We start from the raw sequence: 17,560 nt of genomic DNA on the forward strand, positions 1-17,560 counted from the left end.
ATTGATATGCCAAGGTTGCTACCAACACCCGCCTAAAAATTACAAGTGGGACCCACCAAAAAAAAGAAAAATAAAAAAAATAATAAGAAAACGTCTGTTAAGTGGACGTTAGGTCAAAGGGTTTATTTGTTCAAAATTAATTAAGATAGGGGGGTATTTGATACCCCCTTGCCATAAGGGGTGCAATGTAATAAGGGTTTCCACGTTAGGGGCTTATCTGATACTTAACCCTTTAATATTTAACCCTTTAAAAATTGGAGGCCCTACCATTTTTATCCAATTTACACATTCTTCTTAATTTCTGTGTCGAAAAGAAGTGAGTCATGTTTAATAAGACGGAGAAAGTATAATATATTAATATATGTATATGTTGAAATATTTTAGTTACCGCTTAGTTTTAAATACTATTATTCCAACAAATGAAAGAATTAAACTAACTAACTAATTATACTTAATATTCATATATGTATATTATGATAATTTATTTAAATAATTTTAACAAAATAATATTTTATATATATATTTAAAAAATTATAAAAAACGTATTATGTGCATTTCACGGATGCAAAGGCTAGTTATTATCTTATTACATGCATTCTATTTTTTTCATATTTTAATTTTCTTTGTGAGTTTTAATTAAACGATGATGTACAGTAATAGAAAAACATTCAATATTAATATAATGAGAAAAAAAGATTACCGACACTGATATAAATAGCAGTACAAGACATAAATTCCTTTTGTTTTTCAAACATCTCAACTTCATCTTTATAAATTGCGATGGTTTTCAACATCAATGCGAAAAACGATGTGAAAAATATGGTTTTCTATCATTTTCATAACTGACGTTGAGTTCCAATAACCGCGACATGCACCACCAAGTTACATATAAAAGCCGTAAACCCCGAGTTTTTTTTTTAAAAAAATCAAATCAAGATTTGGGATCAAACAAGTCAAGATTACAAATCATTCGATGTTAAAATGTTTAAAATAAACTTGGTGTTACTTGATGCATTAAAGAATAATATCTTGAAAAAGTTGAGATCACGAAAATGAAAAGCACACTAATTGCTTTAGTATAATATAATAAATATATTTGCAATGGGTACATGAAGCAACACTAGTGCCAAACTGTTTAATAAAAAGACAAATATCAATTTGTGTGCTAATGTGAGCATTTTTTAATAATATTTTAACATTTAATAAAGTATAAATTAAAATTAAGATTGGCATCTATTCAAATAGATAAAGTCTGACAATAGATAATATTTATTAGTACGCATGATGATACAAGTACAAAAGTACAAAAAAAAAAAACAGTACATAGAGTATGGTTACCCAAATTGGTAATAAACACTTAAGTTTGGGAGGTCTCACTCATGAAAAACAAACGATACACTAACTAAAGTTAAGATTCAGATGGACTTGCACAATAAGACTCCATTTTACTATACCCTTATACCTTCTCAAAATTTTACCTGCAGTGGACAGTTGAAAATAGGACTAATAAGCACTCAGTTTGCATTGTTTTTATGGATTTTATTTTTTTGAATTGTGTTGAAATTGTGTCTTATGTGATATCTTTTGTAGTTAAATTCATATTATTTTCGTGATTTCATGCTTTGGTATAGTTTTGGCCAATTTAGTGTAGGAATGAGTGTTTTGGGGCAAAACTAATAAAGGAATCACTTCGAATCCTTTGTACCACTTTTGTGTGCCACAATCAAAACTACGTAGTTTTGATACCATTCATAATAAAACACAAAAATAAAGATATATATGCACAGCTGACTCATCGGCTCGGCGACACGCAGCAAAATCAAATCTCTCTCGTAAAATCAGGAATTCGCTGCTGCAAAATCATCTATGGATATCCATGAAAAACTTTTCCCTTACTGCAATATTATCTTTTTCACAAAGCCATAAAAGTTGTAGCACCCAACATCATGCGAGCAAGCTCCTGTCTTTCGAAGCATTTGGAAAGCTGCAGCACCCTATAAGGCCAAAGTCGTGGCGTGGAGAATCATGAAAGACCGGATGCCCACTTGCGACAATCTTCTCAAAAGACAGGTGGATATCCCCAGCTCGGAAGCACAATGCGTATTCTGTAAATCACAGACCGAAGATACCAACCACATCTTCTTTGCTTGCCAAAGAACCACCAATGTCTGGTATGAGATTCTTTCTTGGCTTGGCCTTCAATCGGTGCTCCACACTGTAGCGAAAGACCACTTCTTTGCCTTCAAGAATCTTGGCCTTAAGAATAATGGCAATTTCCTTCGGAGCTGCTGGTTATGTACTGTTTGGTGCATTTGGAACGGTCGAAACGAGTGTAAATTCAACAAGGGTCAGTGGAACGAGGAGAAAACAGTCCGAGAGATAAAGACAAGACTTTGGACTTGGAGGACAACATTTTCTTTGGAGATTTCAGCAGGAGATTTCAGATCTTGGCTCCTCAACAATCACTTTTTGGAGTAATCGAGCTTTCCCTTTTTGCTAGGAGTGATCTGAGGCCTCTTTTCTTGTTGTTCTCTTTTTGTTTTTTCTTTGTACTCTCGTTTTTTCCTCCCTCTTGGTACCTCTGGTACCAAGTTTTCCTCCTTCTTAATAATAATTCCCTTTTCTGACCAAAAATAAAATAAAAGTTGTAGTTCTTTATGTTAAAAGTTAAAGCTTGGTTCATGGTATTGGGTATTTTCTATTCGCATGCCATCATATGGAAGAAGAAGATGTGGAAGGGTTGATGTTTTCTTCATTTGTCTTTACTAGCAACACACCGCAGGCAATCGAAGCCTCGAGAATACACGATTCTCTTACAGAACTTTCATCGAGCAGTTGGCGTTCATCGGAAGAGAAGAACTGTGTGAATAGAAGCATCAGCGAACAATTAAGAAATTTTGATGTTGAATAGAACCGTGGCTGTGGGATTCACGAAAAGTTTGAGTCTAGAGAATAGAGGGAGGACTGAAGATTTCCTTACGAACCGATGCAGTTTTCAAAAAGAAAAAAAAAGATTGATAAACAAGAAGATTTGCTCTTTGCAGGGAAAGAGAGAGAGATTTGATTTTGCTACGTGAAGCCGAGCCGATGAGTCGAGCTGTGCATATATATCTCTATTTTTGTGTTTTATTATGAATGGTATCAAAACTACGTAGTTTTGATTGTGGCACACAAAAGTGGTACAGAGGATCCGAAGTGTAAAGGAATGTGTCTGAGGGACGAGAACGAAGAGAAATGAGCCCGAAAATCAAGGAAAAAGTCAAAAAAATGAGGAAAGTCGGAAGAGGACAAGAAAACGGTGATCGGGGATTCCGATTGCCGATTTTGTGCACGACCAAGGAAGAAACACGGCGATCGCCAATTTTTACTATGAGCTGTGAAAAATTTCGGTGAATAGAACGACGATCACCATTTCGATCGCTGATTTAGCTGCGTTTTTTAGTTTTTCACGTTTTTATCAGTATTTCGGATTTTTAGACTGGGTTTTACTCTAAGACTATAAATAGGTCTCATTATTAACCTATTGAGGATTCCAAACTCCTATTTTTCAGTTTCATAGCTTTAGAATTTAAGTGTTTTCTAAGTTTTAAAACTTGGATTGGATTTCCGCAAGATTGAAGATTCAAACTGTCACTTTTGGTTTTATTACGAGTTTTATTTAATTCGGTTTTTACAATTTCTTTCCTTTCAATTATGTCTATGTTTGCTTTTGTGATGTCTAACTAGTTCGTTTATCTGATTATAGGGTTTGTGAATAGTTTATTAGATTTATATGATTGACTTGTTGATGCCTTTTTGCCTTCCAGTTTCTGATTAATAATTCTTGGTGCTTGATTTCATGTGAATTACATGATCAATAGTTTGCATGTTTAATTAGTTATTCGGTTTGAGACCTAGCGGAGATAACTGTTTAGCGGATTCAGGTATATATGATATGATTTTAACCTTGAGACCTAGCGGAGATATGTGGATCATAATGAGCTATTCTTCTGTGCTTTTGAGAGTTAGTAGATTTTCTTGCAACCTAGCGGAGATAGAAAATTTACTAATCCACTATCATAATTTGTTGTGTGATCTCTCATCAGAACTGAATTAAATTGTTAATTAATTAGGATTAATATTTTAATTGTGTGAATTTGATTAACGAAATTACATTCTAGGATCGGTCGTTTTTTTATTTGAATTTTTATCTGATTTTTATTTGCTCTGTTTTGTAATTAGTTTTAATCATTCGTCATGTTTGTTTGCCTGGATATTACTTGAGAATTTATTAGGATTATTTGGGGTATTTTTGTTCATCAGTCCTCGTGGATACAATACACTATTTGTCGTTTAGTGTTACAATTACACTATTAGAGCATCCACAACAGATCTCTCAAAAGTAATCCTAACTTTAAATTTGAGCTAAAATAATAAAAAGTGAGATAAAATGATCATCCAACAAATCACCTATATTAAGTTGGGCCCACAAAAAAATTTACACCCCCTCAAATCTAATCCTAAATTTACACCCCCCTTAAATTTAATCCTAAATTTATAAAATAGATAATGAAAAATAGGAGAGCTGCTGTGTGCAATTGTAAAATATGAATTAAAAAAAATTTAGAGAAGACTTTAGGAGTAATTTTAGGAGTAAAATTTTGAGAGATCTACTGTGGATGCTCTTATAGTTGCAGTTTTTGTTGTTATTAAATAAGTGACCAAGGACTACGACTCACTCCTCATGTAGGGATGATAATGGATCGGATCTTAATCGGATCCTATAAGTACCATATCCACATTAGTTTTATTTTTCACTTCGCCTTACGTAGGGGTCGTATTGCAAAATCCTAGCTAAGCTCTGATAGCAAGAATCGGTAGCATCTTCTTAAAGATAACTGTGAGTGAATCTATCCAGTATCCACACAACCTTGACAAATTAAATCTTTAATAAACAAGAGATAAGAAGTTGCACATCTTCTGAAAACTCACATAGATAATGTTGATGTATATATCCTAGAAATTCGCTTATTGATACCGCCTTTCTTCAAACAAGTACATCTGGTGATACTAGAATATGAAAGAGTATCAACTACAATAAATACTATCGTCTATATAATGACAATCATTTTAAGATCGTATAACTTATACTGTAACAAATATTTATAGCACCTTCCCTAAAAAAAAAAAATATTTATAGCACCTAAAATCTCACATGTCACGAGTCATGTTGCCGTTTTGGAGCCACAATTTTGCACCATGTGAAGAATACTAGCTCAATTAACATATGATCTCTTTCTACCTTATGCATTTATTTTCTTTCTAGTACGTTTTAAAATATATATATGTATTTTTTATTTTTGAACACATTCTCATATATAATTAGATTATTTTGTTTTTATAACATACACTTATTTACAATTAATACATTCAATAATATTCTTAATATAGTACATTTTCTCACTATTAAATATTCATAGACTCAACAAGTTTATTACAATCTGTTCTAAAAATTCACTATATAATTTTAGAGACGGAGAGATTATTTATATGTACTCTGGCATGCTATTTTTGACTTCAGGTGGCAAAATTTTTTTGGGAACGTGTAATATTGAAATAATTAATTTTAAATTTATTAAACGTTGAGACATTAATGAAAAAATGTCATAAACTTATAACATAAGTTGATATTTAACCTTAATAAAATAATAGTTGTGGTTATTATATTTATTGACACTTTCGGAAAAAGGTAACTTTAACGAGAGCAAGCATCAATGCAATAAAAAAAATACTATTAATATTTGACTGAGATTGAAATATACTGTTCTTTTTCTAGTTCTACCATTAGTAAAAGTGGCTTATTGATTTTCAAAATCTTTTAAAGTTGAGGGTTCACTTCAAGAGTTGACCGTAAAGCAAATAGCTTTGAGATGATAATATATACTAGTAGTAATTAATCACTTTACAATTTGAGTGTGTATTTCTATTCAAAAGCAAAGGATTGGATTGGACAAAAGTATTTCATAATATCGAATGTATATTGTGAGTGTATGTAGTTGATGACAGATTTCCACGAACACAAAATCACTAGTTATTTTGGGTTTCACATGTTGGTCTATAAAATTGTGTATCTTTACTACTAAAAACATTGTACATTTAAAAAAAAAAACGTACTAAATAAGACAAAGGAAAAAAAAAAAAAAAAGATTAACAGAAAGTATTTCAAACTATGAAGAATGTAACGTGAATTATACTAGAAGTGTAAAATAGAGATAGAAATAGAAGAAGAAAAAATAACTTAGAGAGTGAGAGAGAGCTAAGAATGAACGGAAATAATGGTTCTTTTTTTTTGTTCGGGGGAGGGGGCGGTGGGATTCGAACTTTAAACTTCGTTGTTTACTACTTGAAATTTGCACCGTTTGAATGTTCTATTGAGAACATGAAAAATATTTTTAAAATAGGGGTAATTGTTCATAAATACATAAACTATCACCAAATTTTGTAATTGCACACCGCCTTTAAAATCAGTCTGACAATACATAACCTTTGTATATTTTCTTATTTTTTCCATGACACCTAAAATCCCCAAATTTGAAAATGACATGGACGTCGGAACGCCCACATGGACTCGCCGGAGTTTGGTTCAAAATGACGCCATCCTTAATTGAAGGAAAACGGTGTTGTTTTTCTAAAATTTCACCTTACTTAGTTGATTTGAATTTTGCCCTCTTGTTCATTTATGTTTAAATTTTCCGTCTTCTTCATTGTTGAAACAACGAGTATCTGTTCTGCATAAATTGGGAGGAGGGAGCTACCATTTTAGGGGTTCACTTAGTTGAGGAGTACAAAACTGCTTTGGAGGAAATGAAGAAAGAAGACAAGGCAACTCAAAATCAAACAAATAAATGAAGTAAGGTGAAATTTTAGAAAAACGACGTCGTTTTCCTTTAATTAAGGACGACGTCGTTTTGAACCGAACTTCGGCGAGACCACGTGGGCGTTCCGGCGTCCACGTCATTTTCAAATTTGGGGATTTTAAATGTCATGGAAAAATCAGAAAATATACAAAAGTTATGTATTGTCAGACTTATTTTAAATGTGGTGTGCAATTCTAAAATTTGATAAAAGTTTATGTATTTAAGGGCAATTACCCCTTTAAAATATGTATAAAAGAAAATCATGATATTATAAATTAAAACAAATTTATGGGGGTTCTGGGTTTCGACCCCCCATATGTTCAACGAAAAAATCCGTTGAACATGGCGTGAATAAATCATGTCCGTTAGATTAGATAAGATCAACGAATTAGATCATTACTTCTCTTTTCTTTCTTATATTTAGGCCTTCTTCATTGAACTTTAGCCTATATATATATATATATATATATATATATATATATATATATATAAACACTAAAAGAATGTAATCATTATATAAAAGTATACATATATTGGACTAGCATATATACGCATAGGAGCAATAAATATTTTTGTAGTTACTGGGTACAGGACCAGTACATTATCACAATGCATGTATTGTTTTAGTCCAAATTTTAAAATAGGTACAGAATAATTTATACACTATCACATTATATTGAATATTATTTTCCTTAAGAAAAAAAAGTCTACGTAAAACTCTCAACTCTGTTTAGGAATAACCTCCTTAAGAGTAACATTTTTCATGGTCCTATCAATATTATTATTAATATACGAATTTATTAGAGGAGAGAAAAAAAAAGGAAAAAAGAAAATACCTAACCGAAATCCTTGAAAGCACATAGAACAGACTAAGAATCAAGCCTCATTAAAAGGTCCCATCAATATAGTAATTATATTGATTTTTTACTGTACATTAATACATTTTCCCCAAAAAGTTAGTCTATAGTTAAAAATATAAAAATGAAAGAGATCCCGTATAACCATTGGGCCTATGCAATTTACCCAAATATCATGCCCATGTCAATGGGCTGGGCCTTTTGTATTTGGAAATTCAATAACTTTTTACAAGATTTTTGCAATCTACCCACTACAATCTTTCTCATCATTCTAAATATCCGAGTACTACTTTTGTCAAAGTAATACCTCTGATTCTACATCTCACAGTTATTTGTTGATTTATAGTAGGACCCTAAATTATGGAGTACTATATCAAACCACAATTTATTACCTCAATGATTTGATTGGGTCGAGAGATTTTTATTTTTATTTTGAAATTAAACACTCACCCACACATATTCACTAAGCCATCTAAATGAATTGAACCTTCTGATCAATTAGGTAGAGGGAAAATGTCTTCCTAATTAAATTGCATTTTATTGTGAGCTTGAGAGAAATTTATTCAATTGTTTATTTGCTTAATGCATGAAAAAAAAAAAATAGAACTCATTCTATTAGCATAGTACTATTAAATTGAAATTGAAAGATGAGAATCTTATACTTTTACCTAAAAAAGGAAAGATCTTATACATGCCATAAACCCGGTCTGTTTACGTCATTGATTTTGAACCTTTTATTTGCTCGGCTCTCTTCTACACACGCACGCCCTCTCACTCTCTCTCTAGACACTCACAAACCCAAACACCAAATTAACAGTAATTTCTGTCCTGTGCTAACAGACTAGTTGCAGTCCATCCTAGAATGAGTAAGCTCTCTTTCTTGTATCCGATGATCTAATTTTTCATTGCATTTTGTGTATATTTTAATAGATAGGCTTTTTCCGGAAGCTGTAGTGATTAGTTTTGGTCATGATCACCAAAACTAGTGGTTTATATCTTTACGAATGATTATTCTGCTGCTAATTGTTTTCCCCCTTCTGATAAAGCATTCACTATTCACTTATTATTTGTATGAAAATCTATATCAGGAATGGAAAAAGTGAACAGATTTATCGCGCGATTAGCTGGTCCAAGGGTTGTTAATGAGCGTTCTCTTGCAGTTTCTGATATGAAGGTGCTGCTCTTCCTTTTTTGTTGAATCTAGTTTAATATTTTTCGCAGATTGCAGTTACAAATGCGTTTGTCTCAGTAGTTCGTAGTAGATATTTATAGACAATTGAACTTAGAATTTGGAGTACGTGCGTTTTTTTCCCGCTTTTCTTTTTCTCTCTTTTTAATTTTTGTTGTAGAGCTGTGGCTATGGTTTGTGGTGATGATTCGAAATGTCATTTTAGTAAATAATTTTGCGGCATGTGTGTTCAACATGATGATTAGTTTCCTAGAGTGAGCACCTCTCAATTTGTAGGGAGTCATACTCTGCTGTTCAGGGATTATATCTTTGAAATGAGATAATGCGTTTGAGAGAATGTATGTGAAAGATCTCAGGATTATATCATACTATACCTAAGTCTTAAGTTCCCAATTTCATAAAAAAAGACTTTGGAATGTTGGGAATTTATAAGAGGCCAAGGCAAGTACAAAGATAAGGCTTATTTGAGAAATGATAACCAAAAGGACGATCCAATTAAGAATTCGAGAAACTATAGTCAAGTATATACTCTGGTGGCAGAAGTTTCTAATTTGTTTTTAACTAGAAAGAGAATGTATGTTCAGTTCAAGCGGTGTATGACTAAATTACTAAGAAAAACTCACAAGCCTAAGAAAATGTTGTAAAAGGTCTTCCTTGCAATGCCACAACATATACTAAATTCATATGTTTCTATTGATTTTAGATTTGTTAATAAGCCATCTTCATGCAAATTTCTTCTTCACTCTTTTATTAATCTTTCTATGGTTTACATGGAAAAAATAGAGATCATTAACTGCACATCTGGCTGGAAGATCGCTTTGTTACCCCCTTCCGAAGATTTTTAGAATGTTGGGAGAATCATTTGGTAGTATCGAGAAATACTATTATGGCCTGTTATTGACTTATTGTTTGGGTGAAACTCAAAACATTTCTTGTTAGGTCATTCTCTAAAATTGTGCAGTGTGGGACTAATAGAATAGTAGTCTTGTAATAGAAAATTCTGTCCTGCTAATGAATAGTTTCACCATCTCATTCTCTAAAAATCTCGTAACGTTCTGAATGTGAGGCTCAGACATTTCTTTTCGGAGGCTCTGTTCCTCTTGATGACTTAAGTAAGCATAATTTGCAGGTTGTTCCTTCTCTTCTTTTGAAGCATGGTCAAGGTGGAAATGATTCTGCTGGCCCAAAGTTCTTCAATATGTTTGCGCTTTTAGGTGCAGGAACTACTGGATTTTTTAGTTTTGCAACAGTTTCATATGCTTCTGATGAGGCTGAGCATGGGCTGGAGTCTCCTAGCTATCCATGGCCTCATAAAGGCATCTTGAGTTCATACGACCATGCTTCGTAAGTAAAAGAATTGTTATGTGATTGATATAATTTTGAGAAACTGTAGTATACTCTATTTTTATACTTAATTAGCCATGTACTATTCTGCTACTATAGTACTATCTGAATATGGGGGTATGTTTTTTCTTGCAAAAATTGGGACCTTTGTTGATCTCAACTGAATGAGGCTAAATATCACCAATAGTTTCTCTGTATGGTTCCTTTTAGGCCAAATGTTCATCATGCAAAACAGGAATGGTGTTTATTTGCTAACTGCATCTTTATCATGACACTCAGTTGTTGTGAACAGGATTCGTCGGGGTCACCAGGTCTATCAGCAAGTTTGTGCATCCTGCCACTCTATGTCACTTATTTCTTATCGTGATCTTGTTGGTGTGGCTTACACTGAGGAAGAAACTAAAGCGATGGCAGCAGAAATTGAAGTTGCTGATGGCCCAAATGATGAGGGTGAAATGTTCACTCGCCCAGGAAAGCTGAGTGATCGTTTCCCTCAGCCTTATCCTAATGAGCAAGCAGCACGGTTTGCAAATGGAGGAGCCTATCCCCCTGATTTAAGTCTCATCACCAAGGTAAAACTATTCTGATCATTAATAAATTTGGAGATATTTCTTGAATGTGTAAACGTTTCTCTTAGTTGCTTGTTGTTTTTTCTCCCAGGCCCGCCATAATGGCCAGAACTATGTTTTTGCTCTTCTAACTGGGTATCATGATCCTCCTGCTGGTGTCATGGTAATTTTTATTTTGTAGCTTATCTTCTGGCAACCATAAAAAATAGCTTGAAGATACTTTATCTCATAGTAATACATTTGCATAATTCTGGAGTGTCATTGCAATTATATGTTTAAGATCAAATGACCTGCTGATCTGCAATATTTTGTTTGATTGGAATCTGAAGATAAATGCTTGAGCTTTTGAAGTATGGTCTCATTTATAATAGTTCTTATATGTAGGATAGTTTTTCTTCTCTCTTATTCTTGTTAGTCCTCTCAATCCAAACTTCCATTATTAGTCAATAATAACGCACTATCTTTTAATCTATTATTAGTTCCTATGTTATAAGTTAATCTTTGCCTTGGCACATTGAACATTATCATAGATTCGAGAAGGGTTACATTACAATCCCTACTTCCCTGGTGGAGCTATTGCCATGCCTAAAATGCTTAATGATGGCGCTGTTGAGTATGAAGACGGTACCCCTGCAACCGAAGCACAGGTAACTTGATCTAAAGAATTTAGTAATTACCAATGCTTTCCTACTGGAAACATATGTGAAGTATTTCCTCAATGTGCAGATGGGAAAAGATGTTGTAACATTCTTGTCCTGGGCTGCTGAACCAGAAATGGAGGAACGAAAGCTGGTATGCCGCCAACATCTCTGTCTTTTCAATTTTATTTTCATTGCTTTTACCAACTTTTTAGGGCTTCTGTTATTTGTTTTTGTGTCATTTGGTTTAACCTCTGCTAACTTGCTTTTCCATTGCAAACCTGGCAGATGGGTTTCAAATGGATATTTGTATTGTCACTTGCACTTATCCAAGCAGGGTATTACAGACGCTTGAAATGGTCGGTTTGGAAGTCGCGCAAGTTGGTACTTGATATTATCAATTGATACATATGCATTCTGTATTAGGTAAATTGGCTATCATAAATACATATATATGTATGTGCCACAGTGCAAACCTTAATCGAGTGCATGTTATAACTCATCCCTTTTGTGTAAAAGGGGAACACTGTTACATCTATAGTCCAACCAAGATTTGTATGCTTTCAAGTCCAATTGCCCCAGCTTATGTATTTATGGTCGTTATATTATACTCCATTAACGATAATGGGCTCAGGAATATTGTAGCTGATGATAATTCTGGATTTATGATAAGGGGATTCCCCCCAGAAAAAGGAACAAACGTCTAATACCAGCTGGACTAATTACGGGTTTGACAAAACCCAGTCGAAATAATAAAGATATTACAACGAATTATTCAACTAACTAAAATAACTATCAACTGTAAATAAAATGATAAGCATATAATAACTAAATATTGATCGTATCATAGATACGGATCAAATTACTTGTAATCATCTACTTCAAAGCTATTCCTTCATAGTGACTTCCTAAAGGCTATTCAGACCCATACATAGCATTTGAAGTATTCTAAACTATATAAGTCCTCAAAAACCACGTGTGTATATATGTATCATTATCACCAGTCAATGATCATGAACTCATAGCGAAGGCAGAGGCAGGCACTATATTAACACAATTGAAATTAACTACTCTAATATAGAGGTTGCCCAAATGAACCGGAACCGTGGAACTGAACCGGGGTCAACGGTTCCGAACCGGAACCGGAACCGTGTTTGGACGGTTCGGTTTCGGTTTCAATTTTCCCAAATCGACGGTTCACGATTCTGAACCGTGAAATCGTCCTTTTTTCATTTATTTTTTAAATTTAACTATATTTTGAAGTGTTGTATAAAATGTTGATCGTTAAATCTTTGGAGATGTTAATCTTTGTCTCTAAAGCTTGTATGTATATATCCATTTATATTAGTGCAGCGGAAGTGTTTGCATCGCAGGTTACACCTTATTTTTCGTAATTTTTACAAACTTTGTACTAAACGTATGAAGTAAATGTACATTCATAGTCCTATAATATTATAGTTGTCCTATGATTACACCCGCTATATGATTTGAACTAAAGATCACAAAAATGCGAATATATTATAATCTTTTTCTGTATATACTTTATAAATTAAGTACAAATGGTTTGTAGTTTCTACATTAAGTGAGATTTTTATTTGATCATAATCCAATGGGGCAATACACTAATAACCTAGCTTTTATTTTGTGAGTGGGCTTAATTTTTTTTAAAAAGACCCTACACTTATATATCTTCACATTTGAATTTATATAAGCATTTTCTTAAAAGATGTACCTTTTGTTAATGGAATAGCAATGTTTTATAAAATGTTTTCAAGTGTCATAACAAGTCGATTTTCTAATAGTGTCATGAGTAACGTACATATTATTGAAACCATATACATGTAATGTATTTAGTAAAACATAAAAAGAAAATTCGAAAATACAAACAAGTAACAAATTAAGATATATGTCTTATTTTCTAACATGACGAACACTAAGCAACCTCACATCATCAATGACCGGACCACATAGGGCACCCGTGCTGTCACTCTTCATATGATAAAATGAGCTCAAAAACCTAACCCTAGTTCGAGGCAGCGCTGCCTTAAACCTAAGTGTACCACGTTTGAACCCACCATTTCCCTTGGATTCGTAAGGAACTTGAACATTTTCTTTCCCTGCAGCTGCCTCTACCAACATTGACCCTTCGCACCCATTCTTAGCATCGCCAACTAAGAAGGAGAGGTCGTAGGTTTTTCCCGGCACGGTTCTCACGATTTGCACGATCACGCTTTCCCTTCCGGCCACCAGCTCGATTGCCCGTTTCCCTTCGGGGACACTAAAGTGGTCGGAGTCGACGTATTTTACGGCCTTGAGGGACTCGATGATCCAGCCAGGTAGCGGAGAATGGGCATCCTCGATGTTGGGAGGGATTAGGGCACCCCAATTTGTCTTGGGGAAGATGTATGGACCGGATTCAAAGTTCCCATTTTTCAACATGTTACCTACATCATTCCAAAAAAGACATGTTACCTACATTGTTTTTTTGTTAAGCATCAAATCTTATAATTTGCGAAAACATTGTATATCCATTAAAGAAATATTTTTCCATAATTAATATGTCTAGCAAAAATGTATACAAAACTAAATCAAAATCAACTTATTTCACTAAGGGAAAATTAGTTCCATTAAGACATGTACGTACTAAATAAGTTTGTGATTTTGTTGATATTTTAAATTTATGTATAATTATTGACAGTCATTGATTACCTATCAGATAATTCGACTCAATTTTATGAAAACGTCAAATATTTTATGAATATATAAACAAAACGCATTTTAAAAAGAATCCATTTAATCGAACTTATAATAGTAGTATATAGTGAAAGGAATATTCATGAAAATTAAATAAGGTCTGACCTTTATGCCTAGGAGGAGAAGGCAAGGCCTTGAGTGCAACGGAATCAATAAGCGGGCCACAAGCCGGATCCTTGTCGGATCCCGGGTTGTGGATGGTGAGCTGAATCAAATCGGAATCTGCTAAGAATCCCCAACTGTAGGAATCCCAACCATTACTGCTGTAAACAGTTTGTACGGGCAAGATTCCCCACTCTTTTGGTGAAACTGAGATATTCAACTTCTCTTCTTGTGCACAAGTCCTTGCCGCACTGAATGAAATCGAGTAGAACATTCCATTGGTCAGCTTCACCTTGGTCTTGATGGATGCCTCGTCGCCCAGCCGCACGGCCGAGGCCCCCTCCGGCACCACCAGCGCCATGTCCCCTTGCTTCTGCCCGGACTTTATGTACTCCACGAACCCCGCCGTTTCCCAGTTGGGTATCGCCAGGGGGTCCGTCACCTTGCTGCCCTTCATCTGCGATGCTTTCGGCCCACGTTCGAAGTTTCCGTTCGGCAAGAGCCCTGATGAAAATTAAACTAGGTTAGGAATCCTATTATTGAGGATAAAAATACTCAATCATGCATCTTATATAAATCATGCAAAGTAAACGCCACTGCTGCTCATATCACTATATTGTTGGTTCCAACTATAGCCAACCTTGTCATCACATGTCATGTTTGGGGAGGAGATTTTATTTTGACAAATGCAACGTGGCTCACGTATGATACTAGAAATTAATTAAAGAATTAAGCTAAATTCTCGAGTTTTGCTGAATTTATTTATTTCTTGTTTCAAGAGTTCTAGCTTACTTGTAATAATTCGCGTTGCTATTATCTAAGAACTATGCAATTAAAGACTAGATGGAAATACACTGAGAAAGTCAATTTGTGTTCTAAAATATATAAATTGAAACAATTATTGAACCAACTTTCTTAAATTTCAGTTTTGGTTGTATCGATCAACACCAGTTCTAAAAATAGAAATGGAAAAAATAAAAGCATACTACTAAACTGTTTATGACGAATGAAGTGCTGATTAACTCGATGAATCTATCTAAAACAGATAATATTGTGAGGAATTTTGCAAATATGTACCACTAAAAGAAAGGAATTAAATGATATAAATAGCTAGCGGTAAAAGGATGCATGGTGAAAACAAACCGTCATTTATGCATAATGCAGTGCTAAGACTCGCAAAGAACACAACTGTAAATATTTGCATTTTCTTCATCTTCACTGTGTGTGTGTGTGTGTGTGTGTTTACTATTTTTAGGGTGTAGAGGAGAAGAGATTTGTTAATGGAAAATGGAGAATGAGGTGAAGGGTTTTTATAGGACTTCTGTTGATGAGAAGGACCCCAGAAATGGGCGGAAATAACACGGACTGCCACAATTTCTTTAATTAATTATTCGGATCATAATATTGATTTAATAGTACTTTTTTTTTCTATTTTATTTGCTTAATTTGGTTCATGTGTTATGATTATACATCATTTTCTACCAGCTCGAATATCATTACAAAGTCTAGAAAAAAAATAGATGAATGTAGTTACTAGAAAATAATTAACGTTATATTCATTTCGTATTCATATATATATATGTTCTTATATACTCGAACATATGTTATTAATTAAATATACTCATTTAAAATCAGTATCCAACTGATCTACGAATGATATGAAAAATGAACTAAATCATATCTTTTCCGGATAATCTTATAATATCAAACCCAACCACAAAATTTAAAATTGCAAAACAATTTATCACGATCTCTATTATTTGATAGTACGTATTTAGCCAGATTAAACTTGAAAATGAGCAAAAAACATATATTAATATTCTTATATTATTTTCTGTAATTAAAGTCTTCTAAACTTCGTCTAGTTCAATTTAATTAATACTTGAACTGAGCGCACTACATTGTATTGATCCTATCAAGTTTTTTATTTTATTTTTATTTATACGAATTCTTAAACTTTATGTTATGATTTATTATTTCCTCACGAGATTCCAATCAAAGTACTGTAACATAAACTATAGGGCTCAATTGAACCAATAGTTTAATTAATCGCCTAATTACAACATAACACAAAAAAATCAAAATTCCAAAGCCAATAAATAAAAACAGAAAATCTGATTCAATTTTTTTAAAATATTAATTGTATAAAAAACCTGGGAAGAAGATGACAGCATGCACGTGCAGTTGTAACAGAAGAGCAACCATGCAAATTTAAATGATAAGAGTCAGAAACTTCGTGATGGCACTGATTTCATAATCTTGGCTATTTTATCAACCTTCTAAAATGGGAAGAATATTTTGAAATTAGTGTAATTGATTAATATATATGTATATGTATATATAAAATAACAAAACTAATGACCAGCTGTTTAAGGTATTACAGATTACGTGCCACAGTCATATGAAGCAAACCTCATTAGTTATTAGTATTATTAAAATACATAATTTTTGGAAATTATGGCTAGGTTTTATCAGGGGCAGGTTGACGTACTGTAATATTATTAAATTACATATTTTTAAGAAATTATGGCTAGGTTTTATCAGGGGCAGGTTGCCACAGTCATAATTAAATTTGAAGCAAACACTAATATTATAAAATTACATTATTTTTGTGAATTATGGGTAGGTTAATTTATCTTGGGCAGGTTTAAGAAGACATTGCCACACCACTACTCGTAAACCCTCCGGCAAATTGTTTTCTGGTCTGCCCAGGGTGCCACTATTTTCATTTAATTAACTATCATTAGACTTGGGTTTTCTAAATTTTGTAATACTTACTCTTTATATATTTTGGTAATCCAAACAAATTTTATTAATTGACCTTATACTGTCTTTCAAGACAAAATGTAAATTTTCAAATCCTTACGAAAAATTGAATTTCGATCTTCCGATGTTGTGTGTATTATTATAGTAACTATATGAAGATGTATATTTTTTTCACAAGAAAATGGAAGGCTTTTGAAAGAAGCCCAAATATATAAATAATACTATTGCATCCGAAAATATAGTCATTTTTTGTCATTTTGATACGTTCACTTTGTTTATAGATAATACCCTCAATATATTACTATCATATGTCTATATATCAATTTATTAACTCATTCCACTCACACGTAATTAATTAATTATTAATAACACTATATTTAAGGTGAAATATTTTCTCGATCAATTCACAATACATTCAATCACTTTTTAAAATCTCATTCTATCG

At 33.1% G+C, this 17,560-nt stretch overlaps 2 protein-coding genes across 3 annotated transcripts; one reads left to right on the forward strand and one right to left on the reverse strand.

The window, feature by feature from the left end:
- Positions 1 to 8,463: 8,463 nt before the first annotated feature.
- On the forward strand, positions 8,464 to 12,066 carry LOC130992344 (cytochrome c1-2, heme protein, mitochondrial-like). Of its 2 annotated transcripts, XM_057916947.1 has the most exons (8): positions 8,465 to 8,619; positions 8,842 to 8,927; positions 10,072 to 10,286; positions 10,579 to 10,858; positions 10,947 to 11,018; positions 11,386 to 11,502; positions 11,582 to 11,647; positions 11,782 to 12,066. In XM_057916947.1, the coding sequence occupies exons 1-8, from the start codon at positions 8,616 to 8,618 to the stop codon at positions 11,896 to 11,898; spliced, it is 957 nt and encodes a 318-aa protein (XP_057772930.1). In that variant the 5' UTR covers positions 8,465 to 8,615; the 3' UTR covers positions 11,899 to 12,066. The 2 variants fall into 2 exon arrangements, with proteins under 2 accessions (XP_057772929.1, XP_057772930.1); XM_057916946.1 differs by having other exon boundaries at positions 8,464 to 8,619; positions 11,582 to 12,066.
- A 1,202-nt stretch (positions 12,067 to 13,268) lies between these two features.
- On the reverse strand, positions 13,269 to 15,670 carry LOC130992345 (protein DUF642 L-GALACTONO-1,4-LACTONE-RESPONSIVE GENE 2-like). Its single transcript, XM_057916948.1, has 3 exons — positions 15,493 to 15,670; positions 14,353 to 14,853; positions 13,269 to 13,937 (listed from the first exon to the last, which is right to left on the reverse strand). Exons 1-3 carry the CDS (start codon positions 15,560 to 15,562, stop codon positions 13,405 to 13,407), a joined length of 1,104 nt encoding a protein of 367 aa, XP_057772931.1. The 5' UTR covers positions 15,563 to 15,670; the 3' UTR covers positions 13,269 to 13,404.
- Positions 15,671 to 17,560: the final 1,890 nt, after the last annotated feature.

The sequence above is a fragment of the Salvia miltiorrhiza genome, chromosome 7 (assembly GCF_028751815.1).
Source record: "Salvia miltiorrhiza cultivar Shanhuang (shh) chromosome 7, IMPLAD_Smil_shh, whole genome shotgun sequence".
NCBI lineage: Eukaryota > Viridiplantae > Streptophyta > Magnoliopsida > Lamiales > Lamiaceae > Salvia > Salvia miltiorrhiza.

What these genes read in the sequence shown, in the direction of transcription:
- LOC130992344 (XM_057916946.1), top strand. An exon ending in ATCCTCCTGCTGGTGTCATG is followed by an intron (nt 11,019 to 11,385) that starts GTAATTTTTATT and finishes ACATTATCATAG; the next exon opens with ATTCGAGAAGGGTTACATTA. An exon ending in CCCCTGCAACCGAAGCACAG is followed by an intron (nt 11,503 to 11,581) that starts GTAACTTGATCT and finishes CTCAATGTGCAG; the next exon opens with ATGGGAAAAGATGTTGTAAC.
- LOC130992345 (XM_057916948.1), bottom strand. Translation starts at nt 15,562, where the DNA reads ATGAAGAAAATGCAAATATTTACAGTTGTGTTCTTTGCGAGTCTTAGC. An exon ending in TGCATTATGCATAAATGACG is followed by an intron (nt 14,854 to 15,492) that starts GTTTGTTTTCAC and finishes AATTTTCATCAG; the next exon opens with GGCTCTTGCCGAACGGAAAC. An exon ending in TTCTCCTCCTAGGCATAAAG is followed by an intron (nt 13,938 to 14,352) that starts GTCAGACCTTAT and finishes GGAATGATGTAG; the next exon opens with GTAACATGTTGAAAAATGGG.